Source organism: Pleurotus ostreatus (genome assembly GCF_014466165.1).
Source record: "Pleurotus ostreatus strain PC9 chromosome Unknown scaffold_3, whole genome shotgun sequence".
Taxonomy (NCBI): domain Eukaryota; kingdom Fungi; phylum Basidiomycota; class Agaricomycetes; order Agaricales; family Pleurotaceae; genus Pleurotus; species Pleurotus ostreatus.
In genome coordinates, this window is record NW_023503158.1 from 2,958,169 (window position 1) to 2,973,733 (window position 15,565).

The 15,565-nt window shown below is 50.7% G+C and overlaps 8 protein-coding genes across 8 annotated transcripts; 7 read left to right on the forward strand and 1 right to left on the reverse strand.

Annotated features, from left to right (window-relative positions):
* Positions 1 to 39: 39 nt before the first annotated feature.
* Positions 40 to 659, forward strand: PC9H_005614 (uncharacterized protein; the record flags this gene model as incomplete). The annotated part of the gene is made up of 4 exons (XM_036775177.1): positions 40 to 103; positions 161 to 272; positions 328 to 504; positions 575 to 659. 4 exons carry the CDS (start codon positions 40 to 42, stop codon positions 657 to 659), a joined length of 438 nt encoding a protein of 145 aa, XP_036633679.1.
* Positions 660 to 921: 262 nt separating this feature from the next.
* PC9H_005615 (uncharacterized protein) lies at positions 922 to 4,433 on the reverse strand (the record flags this gene model as incomplete). Its single annotated transcript, XM_036775178.1, has 5 exons — positions 922 to 1,404; positions 1,466 to 1,675; positions 1,727 to 2,214; positions 2,271 to 3,976; positions 4,027 to 4,433. The coding sequence occupies 5 exons, from the start codon at positions 4,431 to 4,433 to the stop codon at positions 922 to 924; spliced, it is 3,294 nt and encodes a 1,097-aa protein (XP_036633680.1).
* An 816-nt stretch (positions 4,434 to 5,249) lies between these two features.
* On the forward strand, positions 5,250 to 6,244 carry PC9H_005616 (uncharacterized protein; the record flags this gene model as incomplete). The annotated part of the gene is made up of 4 exons (XM_036775179.1): positions 5,250 to 5,343; positions 5,405 to 5,569; positions 5,628 to 5,827; positions 5,894 to 6,244. The coding sequence occupies 4 exons, from the start codon at positions 5,250 to 5,252 to the stop codon at positions 6,242 to 6,244; spliced, it is 810 nt and encodes a 269-aa protein (XP_036633681.1).
* A 343-nt stretch (positions 6,245 to 6,587) lies between these two features.
* Positions 6,588 to 7,562, forward strand: PC9H_005617 (uncharacterized protein; the record flags this gene model as incomplete). Its single annotated transcript, XM_036775180.1, has 5 exons — positions 6,588 to 6,666; positions 6,717 to 6,754; positions 6,998 to 7,238; positions 7,284 to 7,316; positions 7,375 to 7,562. 5 exons carry the CDS (start codon positions 6,588 to 6,590, stop codon positions 7,560 to 7,562), a joined length of 579 nt encoding a protein of 192 aa, XP_036633682.1.
* A 434-nt stretch (positions 7,563 to 7,996) lies between these two features.
* Positions 7,997 to 9,887, forward strand: PC9H_005618 (uncharacterized protein; the record flags this gene model as incomplete). The annotated part of the gene is made up of 11 exons (XM_036775181.1): positions 7,997 to 8,213; positions 8,272 to 8,434; positions 8,484 to 8,667; positions 8,718 to 8,819; positions 8,878 to 8,899; positions 8,952 to 9,023; positions 9,082 to 9,163; positions 9,226 to 9,436; positions 9,493 to 9,524; positions 9,573 to 9,806; positions 9,863 to 9,887. 11 exons carry the CDS (start codon positions 7,997 to 7,999, stop codon positions 9,885 to 9,887), a joined length of 1,344 nt encoding a protein of 447 aa, XP_036633683.1.
* A 60-nt stretch (positions 9,888 to 9,947) lies between these two features.
* Positions 9,948 to 10,322, forward strand: PC9H_005619 (uncharacterized protein; the record flags this gene model as incomplete). The annotated part of the gene is made up of 4 exons (XM_036775182.1): positions 9,948 to 9,954; positions 10,011 to 10,140; positions 10,201 to 10,222; positions 10,272 to 10,322. The coding sequence occupies 4 exons, from the start codon at positions 9,948 to 9,950 to the stop codon at positions 10,320 to 10,322; spliced, it is 210 nt and encodes a 69-aa protein (XP_036633684.1).
* A 939-nt stretch (positions 10,323 to 11,261) lies between these two features.
* Positions 11,262 to 13,298, forward strand: PC9H_005620 (uncharacterized protein; the record flags this gene model as incomplete). The annotated part of the gene is made up of 10 exons (XM_036775183.1): positions 11,262 to 11,354; positions 11,418 to 11,545; positions 11,608 to 11,711; positions 11,765 to 12,138; positions 12,198 to 12,394; positions 12,449 to 12,533; positions 12,584 to 12,812; positions 12,863 to 12,919; positions 12,972 to 13,038; positions 13,097 to 13,298. 10 exons carry the CDS (start codon positions 11,262 to 11,264, stop codon positions 13,296 to 13,298), a joined length of 1,536 nt encoding a protein of 511 aa, XP_036633685.1.
* Positions 13,299 to 14,184: 886 nt separating this feature from the next.
* Positions 14,185 to 14,856, forward strand: PC9H_005621 (uncharacterized protein; the record flags this gene model as incomplete). The annotated part of the gene is made up of 4 exons (XM_036775184.1): positions 14,185 to 14,257; positions 14,309 to 14,471; positions 14,527 to 14,703; positions 14,763 to 14,856. 4 exons carry the CDS (start codon positions 14,185 to 14,187, stop codon positions 14,854 to 14,856), a joined length of 507 nt encoding a protein of 168 aa, XP_036633686.1.
* Positions 14,857 to 15,565: the final 709 nt, after the last annotated feature.

Sequence of the window (15,565 nt, forward strand, 5' to 3'; positions counted from 1 at the left end):
CTACCTTTTCATTCTTCCTTCGCCCACTTTACTTCAATAATGGCTCGTTTCAACGCATCCGCACTCCTTGCTATTTTCTTCTTTGCTTTCTTCGCGCTGGCTGGTGAGATTCTCTGTTGAACGAGTTGACCAAGAATCGCGACTAACAAGCGTCACGCAGCCCCCGTCGTTGAAACTCGACAAATCGGCAATCTCACCTGCAATGTTGCCCGCCTGAGAATTGTCGGTGCGCTCGCCGCTACCAACAACGATGTTAGCAAGATCAGCACGGCGTAAGCTATCTTCGCATTGTATCATCGTCCGTTTAACACGAATTACGATATCTAGGGATGCAACCGCGGCTGATGCCGTCACCACAGCTAAGTCTGGGCTCTCCAGTGCTGGTGCTGGTATCAAGACCATTGCCGGTGCTATCTTGACGGGCCAGAAAGCGCCCGCCGCTGCTCGCGACCAGGTTGAGCAGGGCCTTACCGACGCCCAAACGGCTCTGCAGTCCATTGATGGGTAAGTCACAACCCTAAGCTATATGATTATCGTGATGGATGCTGATTTTCTTCATGCGTGTGTCTTGTAGGACTGATCCCGCTGTCACCACCGCTCTGGGCAACATGGCGAAGGCTATCAAGGCAGGACAAGATGTCGTTGCCAACTGCAAGTAACGAACGAATAGAACGAAATTTCTTGGAAATGGATATGTATGGTAGAGGAGGTAATTAGAACAATACAAGGACAATATCAGTGATCATTTCATGCAAACAAACCGGGCAGCAGTATCGTGAGTGAACGTTCCAACGGGCCCAGCGGCCAAAAAGGGATCCACGTTATCCAGAGGTTGCGAATTATCCGAGGAAACTATGTAGTGCGCTTATGTATACAATCAAATACAGTATTTGCAGGAGTCCGTTGAAAAAAGTCCAATGTTTATATTACTAGTTGATTGGCGTAAAATGCCCTTGCAGCCTCAACAAGGCGATAATGTTCCTCGCTCCATCGCTTCGTCACATTCATTCTGACTCCCTCTCTCAAATCTGCTTGTGCCCTCTTCAGCGTCACCAGGAATCCTGCTGATATGGGCCGATGATCCGATACGTTCGCTTCGTACCGTTTGTAATGAATCTGCTTAACTCTACTCGGCACATTGCTACGCCAAAGAATGCGGTCGCACCACGCCGGCGGCCGTCGCTTCTCCGAGTTATCGTACTCGTTCGAACGACGATCGTACTTGTACGTCGGGGGGAAGCGCAGGGGACCCTCCGAAAATCCACGTAGTCGACAGGCTTTGTTATACTTGACTTCCTTCAGGAGTTGATCGTGGACCCATAATGATTCGTGTTCACCAGCACGGACAGCTGCCACAATGGGGTCACGTCGTTGATCGATCCTATAATTCAAGTCGCCTCCGATCTTAAGAGACACGTCTAATGTTAGCGATCACCTTGGGCGTACAATGCAGCATTTAACTCACAAAGACAAGCTCGTGGTCAAGAACCATGGCTCCGTCACCACCACCTACGTATGCCAACGGATGGTCCGCGGGCGGAAATAGCGTTTTCGATTCCAAGACAGCGCCAATGTCTGCGTTTCGTTGACGCAACGCGTGTTGTCCAGCGGCAAGATGGCAATTGATGAAACAGAACGAGGTGTCTTCGACAACAAACCTAGAAATAATCCCGCCCTACCCCGACCATCAATCGCTATCGCCGCCATGTAACACAAAGCGACCGACCTTGTTCCCATATCGCCCACCGATACCACGCTTCAGCGACGTTATGGACATGTCTTTTAATTGGGGACGTTGCGAATGTTTGACGAATACGCAGCTGAACAAGCCTACCAAGCTCTCAGTGAGGACGACCACATACGGAACGTCGGGTGGCATGACCGTTCTGACAGCAAGTACAAGAGCATCGTGCCAGCGTTTGTATGCACCGGTGACGCGGTCGGATAGTCCTCCATCCTCCGGTTTCTTCTTCCCGCCCAGCAGGACGTTCTTTGCCGTCATTTTGCGGCTCTCCAGATCAATGACCTCTTGGAACCCAAATACGATGATGTCGGGAGAATCCACACTCGTCAGGGCATCTCGAAGGAAGGAGATATTCTCTGCGTCGCCGGTAAGCATGTCAGGCCTAGCCGCATCGACATTCCACGAAACCATGAGGATCTTTGCTTCGTGATATGTACTGAACTCATTTTCATGCTTCGTGAGTTCGTTGTCTGGAGTTGCGACAGTTAGATCCGCCGCGATAGGGAATGAGGATCAGGCAACATACCAACCCAATCCAACCCTAGCAGTCCATCCCAGAGCTTGATCATATCGTCCTTGCCGGCGCTGACGACGCAAAGCCTGCGCGTCTTCTCAATGCCGAAGTGATCGACTGAAAGGCGTATAACTGGCATCGTCACATGTGCAACCCAAGAGTTGGTCACCACAAACGGGCGGGAGGATACATCATACGCAGTGATCGTCCCGTTCCGTCCGCCAGCCCACAAGCGATCATGTACACCCTCCAAACACAGCACGTCCGAAGTCGATATCTTGACAACTTCAATGCATTTGGGGTAGTTATCCTCCGCCTCCATCACCCAGATCGAGACGTACCCTTCCTCGTGGCCGACGTACACGTGTCCAGGATGCGAGGGCAAGATCGTGGCGGAGGTGACAGGTCCTACATGCTCGGAAGGCATCATCGATCGCCCGGTAGCCCCTTGAGTAAAGAGGTCGTATATGCGTATGATCGGCGTTCGCGCTGTGGTGCCAGGTGCATGGGCATCGCTGCGACAGGCAGTCCATAGCTTCCCGCCGATCAATCGAGCGAAATCTTGCTTGTCAGTGACTCTGACCACTCTGTGCGGAGTGTTAGCCAGGTCAACATCATATCCCGCCTCAGGCGTGAATACAAGCGCTTTTCCAGATTCATCGAGCGACACCATGGTGCTCCCATATCGGAAGATATATGTTACCGGATGTAGATGGGCCGCATATTTTTTCCTCACTACGGCGCCCGTACGAACATCTATCTCAAATATATGCCCCTCCTTCGACCCGATCCAAAGAAGGTATCCGCGATCCGCCGTCGAACTCGAAGCACGGAATTCCATGCTAGTGACCTTCACTTCCTTCGCTCCGAGATCCTTGTTGTCGATGCTAAAGATGGGATGATCATTGCCTGTCGCCAAGTCGTAGATCTTGATGTGGTGATGCGTGGCTATAACTAATTGAGCACCCGACACCGCAAAGAGATTGGTATACGAAGACATATGGACCTTCGTCTCTGTACGACTTGGAACATATGACAACGTCGGTGGCCGTCTAGAGGAATGACTGCTGTCGGGGAGTAAATCCAGCCCTTTCGTTTCCGTCTCTTCTTCATCGGATTCGTCATCAGAGGAACCACCTACTGGAGGACGCTTGGCCGGAGGAAGCTTGTCCCCAACGGCTATAGTCCGAGTAGGTGGGGGAGGGAGCTTGCCGGTCCCTAGGACTTTGCGCGGTGTGGATGAGGCCGGAGAATCTGGGGGAGTGCCTTCCTCTTTGACCGCTAACGTACCGCGTCGGATAGGCAACGGTGGCGCGCCCGGTAATGGCGAAGGCTCCAAAGTAACTCGAGGACGAGGCGGGGGGCGGGGAGGTGATGCAAAGGGAGAACGTGCTGGGAATGGATCGCTTTCGCTAGAAGTGCGGCTAGAGTGGGCAGACGAATCGAAGCTAGATGATGATGAATTCGAAGATGTCGGGAGGAGGGTCGCCTTCCGTGGTGGGAGTGCTGGTGGAGGATTAACGGTGAATGATGGTGGCGACATGACTTCTTCCGGAGAGTGGGTGTATTCAGGAGAATGGATCTTGGGGACTTCATTATCCTGATGCTGCAGCTTCAGCGGCCTTGGAGGAACGCTGGGTCTGCTCAGAGGTGGCGGCGGTGGAGGTGGTACGCCCGGCCTAGGCGAACTAACACGAGGAGGCAATGAGGGCAAGGTACTGGAGATTTTAGATCGTATACGACTTTTAGCGTTTACGTGGAGACTCACCTCTGACTCCCCTCCAGCGCAGGCAAGTTCAACAAGGCGGCGGGGATGGGCACGGGTCTCATAAGCGGGGAAGGCCTAGGCGACGGTGAAGGAGACAGCCCTTTCGAGCCTCGAGGCGGGGGCGGCGGGGGTGGTCTCTTCGTGGAAGGCGTCGGCGAGCCCTCGGGCCTTAAATCTGAGGACGATGAAGAAGACCGAAGATGGTGGACTTCCGGTCGTCCTTTCGCTTCCCCGCCCGACGCCGCGCGAGGTCGGGGGCTGCCCGCTCTCCCTGGATCCAGCAGCTCGCCATTCGCGATTGAATGGCGCTTGTCGTTCCCGCTGGCCTGCACAGCGAGCTGCTCGAATCTGGAGCGGAGGTTCTTGACTGGCAGAAGCGACTCGGCTTCGACCTCGGGGTCGTTCATGATGGAGATTGTGACTTCGTTTCTGGCTTTGTTAAGGCGTGAAGTTGAGTGCTTCTCTGCACCACATTATCGCGAAATGAACGCGAAATGAAAGGAAGAGAACAGGATGCGATGGAGGACGCCGAAGTGCGCATTAACTTATTGAGTGATCATGTGATGTATTTGATAAGATCGGCCCCTGATTTCTCCTCCCCTCCCCTTTTTCTCCGCATCTCAGTCCAGTCCATCTGCGCTGTGTAGAGAGCTCTGATTCCCCGGGATCTGAAGTGATTTAAGAATGAGGAATCTAAAATTTGGCTTGCTCCAAGGCTTGCGGGGCGCCCAGGGAGCTAAGGGATTCAATTGTCTACAGCATGACTACATCGTACCATACATATCACAGAGCTTTTAACCTGTTGCACAGATAGTCCTAGACATTATTGCAATGACACGATGACCTTCAAAGCAGAGCATTCACGACCAAATTACAGAGCAAAATAGACAGAATTGAAATCGGATATGTCGCAGTTACATGCAATGCGGTCGTAAAATTGCATTGAACTGTACCCATAGATATATTCTTAGGTCTTACTGCATGTCCTGCGGTTGAGTAGCGCCGAATACTGTTTGCAAACCCCTTTCTCACCCCCTTTAACGCAGCCCATGTGACCGCTATATCTCCGGCGCGAGGATGCTGACTCCGACTCAGATCTCAGAGGTTTTCTTTGGACCGGTTCCTCGAATCCTTGATCTCTGTTTCACTCGTATTTAAGACTAGATCTCCTAGACTCTCCACCTCACACTCAAGTTCACCACAACCTTTTGGGAGCAACAGGAATGCACTTGGCAACGGACATGCACGGATCATTCGGAGGAGGGGACATATCGTCCATCTTGCCCGATGAAGTGGAAGTGACCATCGGAATATTGGGTAAGTAATGCTAGCGCGGCGTCTCGCTTAGATCACTCAAAACCATTGATTTCGCTTATAGCGCTGCAGGGGGCCTTTATCGAGCACGAGCATGCCTTGCAACGCCTGTTCATGGCACCATCGTTCCTTCGTCAGCGAAAGGGGATCAACTGGAAATTCTCTACGGTCCAAGTCCGTAGTACAGAGGATCTGGAACGCTGCTCTGCTCTGATAATACCAGGCGGAGGTGAGTCTCGTGACGGATTTTGGAGTGCTATTGAATGAAGTCAACAGCTAAACCGTAGAATCCACGACGATTGCGCTATTGTTGCGCCTTTCATCGCTTCTCGAACCACTCCGTGCGTTCTCGGCTACGAAGCCGATATGGGGGACTTGTGCCGGAGCTATACTATTGGCGAAGGAGATAGCGAATCCTAAGAAAGGTGGACAGGAGGTGTTGGGTCAAGTGAGTGTCAGGATCGAGAGGAATGGTTGGGGTTCACAGGTTCGTCGTCGATGCTTTGATATCATTCATCGTTCCCTTTGGTCGTGTGCTCAAGTGCTGGCTTAGGTCGAATCGTTCGAGGCTCCGCTAGAAGTTCCCAAGCTCCGTAATCCCGACGAGCCATTCACTGGGGTATTTATCCGTGCTCCCGTCATACTTTCCCTCCTCGACGATAAGGACGCACCTATAGAAGAAATCGCTCGTATACCAGAAGATTTGCTCCCCGCTGAAAGCTGCGACACGAATACGAGTAAGGAGGATAGACACGCACAAGCCCTCGTCGCGCTGCGGCAAGGAAACCACTTCCTGACGACGTTCCATCCTGAATTGACGGAGGACGACCGGTTCCACGAGTTCTTCGTCGTTGAGTGTGTGCTCGATTACGTGCTGAAAGCTAAGGGGAAGCAGAGGCTCTAATGCTATAATTTATTGTGATTTAATGTAACATGCAAGTATGATCTCTGGATCTGAATGCTTATCTTGCTTTATTCAATTTCGTGGGGTGCTTGCGCACCTTGAGCTAATTTATCTCTCAAGTTACAGCAACGATAGATCAACACACGAAGACCCAACCATCAATGTCCATCATTGGTCTTTCAAAGCATCGAGGACTTGCTGCACATTACGATTGCGACCACTCTCGACCACTGCCCTAGCAAGGAGATCTTGTAGAGAGTAAGTCTGTTCATCAAATGAACCCTTGAATCTCAGACCTAGGACTCACCGCTATCAGTCCCCGTCGGCGTGATCGTGAAATAGCATGGACTCCAGCCGGTCAAAGACAATTGTATACCGGCGTCAAAACCCTTCTCCAGCTTCCATCCCAGAGCTTCGGCCAGGTCCTTTCCGATATATAGTGTCTGGTTGTCCAAAACCACTTTATGCTCAGTGGCCGAACGTACGGGTGTGTTGGTCGTCAAATTCCGTGTACGTAAGAGAGAATGCCTTCGTAGGGCCATTGGTAGCTGTCGAAAACATAAAATAGAGGGCTTGAGAAACATCACTTTGAGGAGGACAACGTTTACGTTCAGTAGTGCGGCGCCAGAGTGCCCCACACTTCAGCGCGGCACGTGCTAGGTCGTTCGCCACCCTCGCGTCTGTTCGTCCCGCTCTTCCCGTTGTCCGTGTCCAACTGATCCAATTCCCCCGAAGCGAGCCAGAGCCTAACAGAATACCTGGCCAATCTCCGAAATCTCCATTGCATTATCAAATGGCTGCTCACGCTCCTCGGTTAGCTCGACTATTCACGCCGATGTTCGCTCGTACCATAAACGCGCAGCTGGTCCACCCAGCAGCGTCGCAGGTCGTGAAATTGAATCAGCTTTGGCGAGACCTTTGCAACGGGCGTATTACCGTCCAGAAGCTTCACAAGCTGAGCTTGCGGCCAGCCTTTCTTACGGCATAATTAAGGGTACGATGTTACCTAGTGCATCGCTGTAAACTCAATTGAGAACAGGACATCCGTTCTTCGATGGCAATAAAAGAACTGGTCAGATGGCGCTTTGCTGCCATGCGTAATGTGTCTGACCTCTGAGCAATTCCTTTAGCTTTCTTCCTCGCGAATGAGTACATACGGGCACATGGACACCCTGGATTGGCCGATGGCGTACAAGTGGGCGAAGTATATAAGGGCTTGCAGACCGTCGTAGACCAATACGTCGGAGTGGCCAGCGGTCGATTGGAGGAGGATGCCCTTGCGCTTGCGAATGGCGGAGCTAAGAGTAAAGACAGCTAATCTCGACCATACCGTATCGGAGCCATCGGTTTCTGCATATGTTCGTAGCACACGAGCTCCTGGAGCGCGATATACCCATCATAGGGTACGCAATTCTTCATCAGTTTGTGCAGTGCTGCTGTATAGAGCTTACTTTGGCGTGGGCGCTTCGCTACTTCTTCAGGGTTCGCAGTTCTCGCCACCCACGCGGTGACACATTGCTCACCTTATCATCTCACTCCACGATGCTTTCCATATGGCTCGCGCTTCCATCTCTGAATAAACGAGCCACGACGGCAAACCGCATACTCATGACCATATGACATCAATCTATAATAAGAACCGAATATCACCCTTATATACCACGGACAAACCGGTGGGGAGATGAAGTTGAGAACTCGTGCCACGTCCTCCTGCATTCGTCTTCACGAGGGGCTTGGTAGACGACGACGAAGATGGCTAGGTGCACATTCTCGACGCTGACGGCGGTGCTCGCTATGGTGCTTACCTTCTTGGCCGTATCATCGGATGGGCGGCAAATAACGAAGGCGCAATTGCACGCCAGGCAGGTGGAGGCGGCCAAACGGTTCAAACTAGGAGCGGGAGATCCTGTGAAGAGGCAGACTTCAGCGGGCGTGAAAAACATCACCTTCTCCAATCCACGCGCTTCTGGTGAGTAACGCACGTTTGCGCACCCGTTTGCGTGAATAACTTACGTTGTTTTCGCCAGAATTCTTTGTCGATGGTACATCGATTCCTGAGGTAGATTTTGATGTTGGTCCGAGTTGGTCTGGACTGCTACCAATCAGCAATCGCACTGGAGAAACTAGGGAGCTGTTCTTTTGGTTCTTCCCTCCTGGTCCGCAGGGTAGTCTTGATGATCTCATATTTTGGTAGGATATCCACCTTCCGAGTAACGATCCTTTACTTACACCCTGATAGGACCAACGGAGGGCCTGGATGCTCGTCTCTCGAGGGCCTTCTGCAAGAAAACGGACCATTCTCGTGGTCTTGGGGAACTGCTAAGCCCGTACCAAACGAATTCAGTTGGACGAATCTGAGTAGCGTTCTATGGGTGGAGCAACCTGTTGGCACAGGTTTTTCGCGAGGCACTCCTGATATCCGGGTACGTGATTTGCATGTGTTGACTGATCTTTTCGCTGAAACCCGTCCCAGAATGAAGATGACCTAGCTGCCGAGCTGGTTGGATTCTTCCAGCAATTCTTGGAGGTGTTCAGTGAACTCAAAGGCAAAAACTTTTATCTTTCTGGCGAAAGTGTAAGTCGCGACGTCCATCTCAATCATAACTTTCCCTAATATCATTACATGAAATCAGTATGCAGGAACATACGTCCCTTGTAAGCTTTCCTCGAATCTGATTCTATTCTTAGAGGCTAATTAAGCGTATAGACATCGCGAATCATATCTACACCCATCCAGGAGAAATAGACCTCGACCTAAAAGGCATATGGATCGCCGATCGTTAGTGCCTCAACTTCCTTCAATAAACGCTAAACATGACAATTGTCTCATTATACAGCTTCGCTCTCATGGGATGTTGTCCAAGAACAAATTCCAGCTGTAAATTTCGTCCACAAATATGAGAATGTTTTCGCTTTCAAGTCAGTCCTTTTCCACACATGTTATTAATATGGTGGAACTGATGAACGTTGACGGTATCAAGCCAATCTTTCCTCGCACAACTAGACGCACAGGCGGAGCGCTGCAATTACGCAAACTATATTGCGGAACACGTTACATACCCACCCAAGGGTCTCTTGCCTTTACCAGGGCGGTCGACATCTGCTGACCGTGGATGCGACGTCTGGGACACCATCTTCGACGCAGCACTTAGAGTGAATCCCGCGTTCAACATTTACAGAATCTTTGATACTGTGCGTCACCAATCTTGCTTATTGCATAAATATCAACTCAAGACGCACCTATACAGTTCCCCATATTGTGGGATGTTCTCGGCTTCCCGTATGTTATGCTGTGCTCGTTCTTACGCACGTCCTGACATTCCTCCAGAGGTTCCTTCGAGAATATCCAGCTCGCACCTCTCTACTTCGACAGGGAAGACGTCAAGCGAGCTATCCATGCCCCGATTGACGTCTCATGGTCGGAATGCTCAAACGTACGCGTGTTTCCGAGAGGGGATGGTAGTCTTCCGTCAGCTCTCAGCGTGCTTCCGAGCGTCATCGAGAAAGGCGAGCGAACCGTCATCGTACATGGCCTTGCCGACTTCATTTTGATAGCGGAAGGGTATGTTTCCTAATAATATTGTGGTATATCACACGTCTAACGTCGACCGTGTGTAGAACTCGCATTGTCATCCAGAAGTAAGACTTCCGTGCACTCCTTACATATTGTGCCTAATTCCTTCCCCGAACTCCTCGCTTCAGTATGACATGTAAGCTTCAATTCAGGTTCCAGATACCGTCCCGTGGCTCACACTCATTTCCTTAGGGAACGGCTTACAAGGATTCCAAACACCAATCCAGAACGACTCTTTCCTCATAGATGGCATGGGTGCCTTGGGCACGGCCCACACCGAAAGGGGGCTGACTTTCTTGGAAGTCGAACTCAGTGGGCATATGTACGTCTCCCCTCAAACCACACCTGTGCCTTACTCATACTAACCGATTTCATCATTTAGGATACCGCAATTCTCTCCGAAGGTCAGTAGTCAAGCGAAGGCGTCGTTAACACGCTCACTATCTAACCCAGGCCGCTTTCCAAAGCATGCAGTATCTCTTGGGCTTCAGGGATACTCCTTGAAGAGACGAGTTTGCCGAATACCTTTCGAAAACAACGATGTACTTATCGCACACGACAAACCAATCGTTCCGAAAAACGAGCATGAGTGTTTATCTGACAGTCCATCAGTCCTCCACTGATTGATCGCGCAATTCATGCAAATGCTTTTTGTGCTCCCGAGTGTGTTTCTCGTAGAGCCGCCCTTCCGCCAACTTAATCGCTTTCAGTACGCCTCCTTACGTTAATCTCGTGTGGATCAAACTATCATTCCTTGTCCTGCCAAATGTCCAAATGACAGGCGTGTATCTGCTGTGAAGTAAGTACGAGTCCAAGCTAGAACTCAACGGAAACACGCAATGCGTATGCCTTTATACTTTCAACGGGCTGCCCTAGGTCCGTCAGGCATCTTCATTAAGCTTGATTTTCAGGGTCCTATGCTTAAGCGCCTCCCTCGGACAATATCATCGCTTCACCTCGGAGAAAACTGTCGACTTGTTGCTGAACGCGGGTGCCTATCGATGATGCATTTGAATGGAAATGGCGTCGGCGAACCAAAAGGATAATAATCGAGGCACGCTGATTGCTTGCTCTCAAAGGGTAGGACTTCCATCCGAATGATGGGGAGTACAGCAACTTCAGCTCACGCCCATACGTGTCACTCCTTCCACTTTATCGCCCGGTCGTTCAGTTCCTTGGCATGTCGCCAAAGGGTTATTCCTGATGTCTGATCCCTCAGGTGACGGATGAACAGTTGTCCGCAAACTCGCCCCGCTATACACTCCCGTTGAGGATTCTGTTCTCGGGAGTATCAACCCTTAAATTGAGGCGGATTTCGCAAACTGGAGCGATACGATTGGTCGAAGCCTCCGAAGTACCTGAAGATCTTATGTTCCTGAATCGCCAGCAGAGTCGCTTTTAAAGAGATGGGGCACACGAGCAATTAACCAAGCTGTTGCAACCATGCGGTGGAGCACTTTCTGCGTCGCTATCGCTTCTCTCGTTCCATACGCGTTGGTCCCTATTTATGGATTTACTCCACCTCCTCATCTTCAGGTCCGACAGACCGACAATGGCAACGGGTCTTTCCTCCATGGCGAGTAAATCACTTCGATACAGGGACCGGAGCTCACCGTCTCCGCAGACTATCCTGGTCAAGGCCCGTTGCCTTCACTGGAAGTCATACAGAGACTGAATGCTACCAATGGTACATTCTTGCCGCTGGATGAAGTCCAAGGAGACATATTGTATGTTACCCTTGAGAAACCCAAGGGATTAATGTCTAATATCGATTATCTCCCTCTCCAAGGATCGGCATGAAGAAGCCCAAGCAGCTTTTCTTCTTCTACAACATCATAGATCCAAAGAAGTTCAAGCAGGTTCTCGCCAAATTGATATACCCACATATCACCAGTAAGCCTACACGTATATGATTGTTGTCTCGCTTCCGACCCGTCTTCGTTTAGCGACTTCTCAGCTTATCTGTACTACTTGCCCACAACCAAAAGCGTTGCTTAACGTTGCATGGACTTCCAAAGGTCTTAACAAGCTGAATGTTTTCGATAACAACCTGGACCCCTTCTTCAACATGGGCCAAGTTCCCGATGCTAATGCCCTTGGCGACAACAACCCTCCACAGAACTGGGTACCTGGCCTATATATGGACAAAACGGACGGGGTCTTCCTCATTGCCTCCAAAGATTGGGCACCTATCGACTCCTTACTCGCGCAGATTCTATCTTGGCTCGGTAGTTCGATTGTGGAGGTCCACAGACTCAAGGGCGCGCATCGAACGGGCGCGTGGGAAGGCCACGAGCACTTTGGTTTCCTCGACGGCATTGTACGTGGTTTTATATTAGTCTTGACATGGATTGCTAACTTACAGACATACAAAATTAGTCTCAGCCTGCTGTCGCGGGGTTTGCTACTAGCATCTTCCCGGGACAGTCGCTCATTCTGCCTGGTACTATTCTGACTGGTGAGATTGGCGACCCCCTCGAGTTCTCTCGTCCTAGTTGGATGAAGTGGGGCTCTTTCTTGGCGTTCCGACAGCTCCAGCAATTCGTCCCCGAGTTTGATAATTACCTTCTTCATGAGTACGTTCCCTTCATTTGCCCATGATATCATCATTGTGCTGACGATTGTTACAGGGCATCGGCTATTCCAGATAGTTCTAGGACAGTCCAAGAGCGCGCAGATCTTCTTGGTGCCCGTATGATTGGCCGTTGGAAGAGTGTTCGTTGCTTCGTTCTTGCATATGGATCACGACTGACCTTTATATATAGGGGACCCCTACTGACCTCGCCCCTGATTTCGACATACCCTCCATCGGTCCCGACTTCAATCTTAATAATAACTTCGACTTCAACCACCCAGCCCCATTCAATCTAGCCGCTGATCAATCGTTCTGCCCCTTCTCAGCACACATTCGCAAAATTCGTCCCCGGGCGGATGAAGGTAACAACAACTTCGCCAACCAAATCATGCGCGCGGGTATCCCTTATGGTGATGATGGTGAGTGACTTCATAATGCTTATGACTCGTCAGGCTAATTATTTCCTCAGTCACTGATGTAGAATGGGAACATAATGCAACTAAATACGAACGTGGACTTGCATTCGGTAGGCAACTCGTTCATTAGTCGAGGTCGTCCCCATCTAATGAGAGCTCTAGTGTCCTACCAGAGCGACATAGGCTCTGGATACCGCTTCCAACAGGTTGCTTGGGCTAATGACGTAAAGTAAGCTTACTCTTCATGATCTATCCCAACTCCAGATTTATTCAGCTGTCGACTCTAGCTTTGTCGGCGGCAAAATTGACCCCACCCCCGGATTTGATCCCATCTTTGGCCAGAACGGCGCAGGTCCAATCTTCTCCTCTGGAATCGACTATACTGACCCCAACCACGATCTCACCTTCATGAGCTTCGTACTCTCCCGAGGAGGAGAATATCTCTACAGTCCCTCTATGTCTGCCATCCTGAACCCGATCGCTGCGTAGACTACCCCAAGTTTACTTCTTTATGAACCATCACGACTTTCTCCTTTGTGTTATATAGGGAGTGTAGAATGATGCACACCAATTTCAATGCACGATTACACTGCCTGGTGCGCGAGGATCGCGGCGATTGAAAATCTTTTGAGATGCCGCCAGTGACGCCAAAAGTTGGGAACCACAAAGAACGCGTCCATTCGATGTGTTTATGAGCCTACTCCCTCACAAATGGCCCAATGGGATATGTTCAGCACTGCATGCATCACCCAACTTGAAAGCGATGCTGAGCGCAGTGCGAACCGGAGTACTACATGTCCTAGTCGCTTCAGCGCCCAGCTTGACGGTCTCTAAGCTGGGTGATCATGAGAGTGAGTTTCACTACATTTCTTCATATTGGGAATTGACGCAGCCGAAGCTATTCAATGATCGCAACAGTGCACTCTCGATCCGAGCGCTGCTTGACAATCTTTACCAAGAATCTCATATTCTAGGAACGATCCGCGGCCCCAGCACCATGGTGTTAACTAGTGCACGATTCTAGTCACTGTGAACAAGAATCGATTGGTATATCTCGGAATGGCCTTATATCTTACTCGGGTCGGTGCAATGCTGCCCACCGTGTCGCCACGGGCTGCGGGAACGAAGGGGCAAGGAAATAGCGGTGATTGGCATTGTCACTGCGCAGTGCTGAGTGTACGTCGCTATGGGGCATAAATAAACACTCCTTGATCAAATGGCAAGAAGGTGAAATACTGGCACGCTCTTTGGCGGTATAAAAAGCACCAAATGTCTCGCTCAAAGCCCATCACTCCTACTTTCATTTCAAGCCCGGTGCTTTACTTGTTTCTTCAAATTATCTTTCTCTACACAACTCTTCGACCTCAACGTCAACATGCCTTCTCTCCTTTCCGCTGCCACTCTTTTCCTACTCGTTTCTGCGTTAGTGGTTCGAGATGTCGCAGCCGGTATGTACAATATACGGCGTCATCCTCATTGCTCAACTGATTATGTGATAGTTCCCATGCGACCCCGTCAATGCACTCGTGTTGGTGCCGCAGCGCCCCTTCCATCCGCCTCCCCTGTGGCCAACGCGACCTCCGATGCGTGTACACAGGCTCGACTCGACATCCTCGTCTCTCTGATTGTATCAGAAGACGCCACCAGCAAGATCAACTCTACGTACGTGAATCGATCTTCTCTTTACAACTGTACGCTTGCTTATGCGATTTCCCAGTGACCCTACTACCCAAACCGCCGTGGATGCAGCGGAGCAAGGGTTCAACTTGACCTTCACCGGTATCAAGAGCATTGCCGGTGCAATTTTCACCAACCAGAGCCCACCAGCGGCTTCTCGCGACCAAGTTGGGCAAGGCATTACCGATACTCAGACTGCGCTGCTCAGCATCAACGGGTACGTCGCTGAATTACTTCTCAATCCAGAGTGCTCACTGACCTCGTACTTTCCTGTAGAACAGACGCCACTGATCCAAACCTTGCATTGGCCCAGCAGTCTCTTGGGGCTGCAGCCGTTGCCGCGAACGCTGTGGTTGAGAACTGCAAGTGAAGTTCCTTCGTCATCTAGACTCTGGAGTCTCTTGCAGAGCGGGTGACCGACATGAGTCTCTTGGTTAGATCACTTGTTGAAGTTCACATGCTTAATGAACATCGTATTCCCCTGGCGGGTGCAATACTAGACTCCTGATAACTTACTGAGTCCTTGGGTCACTTGGTGCCGCTAGCATTTGTGGCAAGGTAAAGGTTCGGAAAGGGCTGATCTATAAATAGGACGCGTACAAATTCTGCCGCAAACCGGCCTCGCTTGTGCAGAAGTTCTCACTGTCTGTTTCAGCGGTGGTTGTAGACAAGTTGGAGAGAACACTCTCATTTCTCGAAGGATAGTAAGTTTCCATCGAGCTCCGCAACGTCTACTGATTAACAAAAGACACAGTGCATCTGTCGATAGAGTTTCGCGAACACATCTTTCTGGACACGTTCAAACGACATCCCCCTGGTCTCGCTGAATCTGCTGGCCCTATGGCGCACATGGAAGCGCATACGATAATAAACCCACGCTGAAGTACACTATCATCGCGGTGCATCTGACATACCTCTTCCATACAGGCGAGAGGCTGACACAAAAAGCGCATCGCTTTCCGAAATTGACGCGAACATCTCCCGCCTAGTGTGCAGGTTGCGGATCGCCGTCTACGGGAATGCACGAAGATAGCAGTAGTCTCTGCGCAAGTGACGCGATGACCCTCTCGTTATGGCCG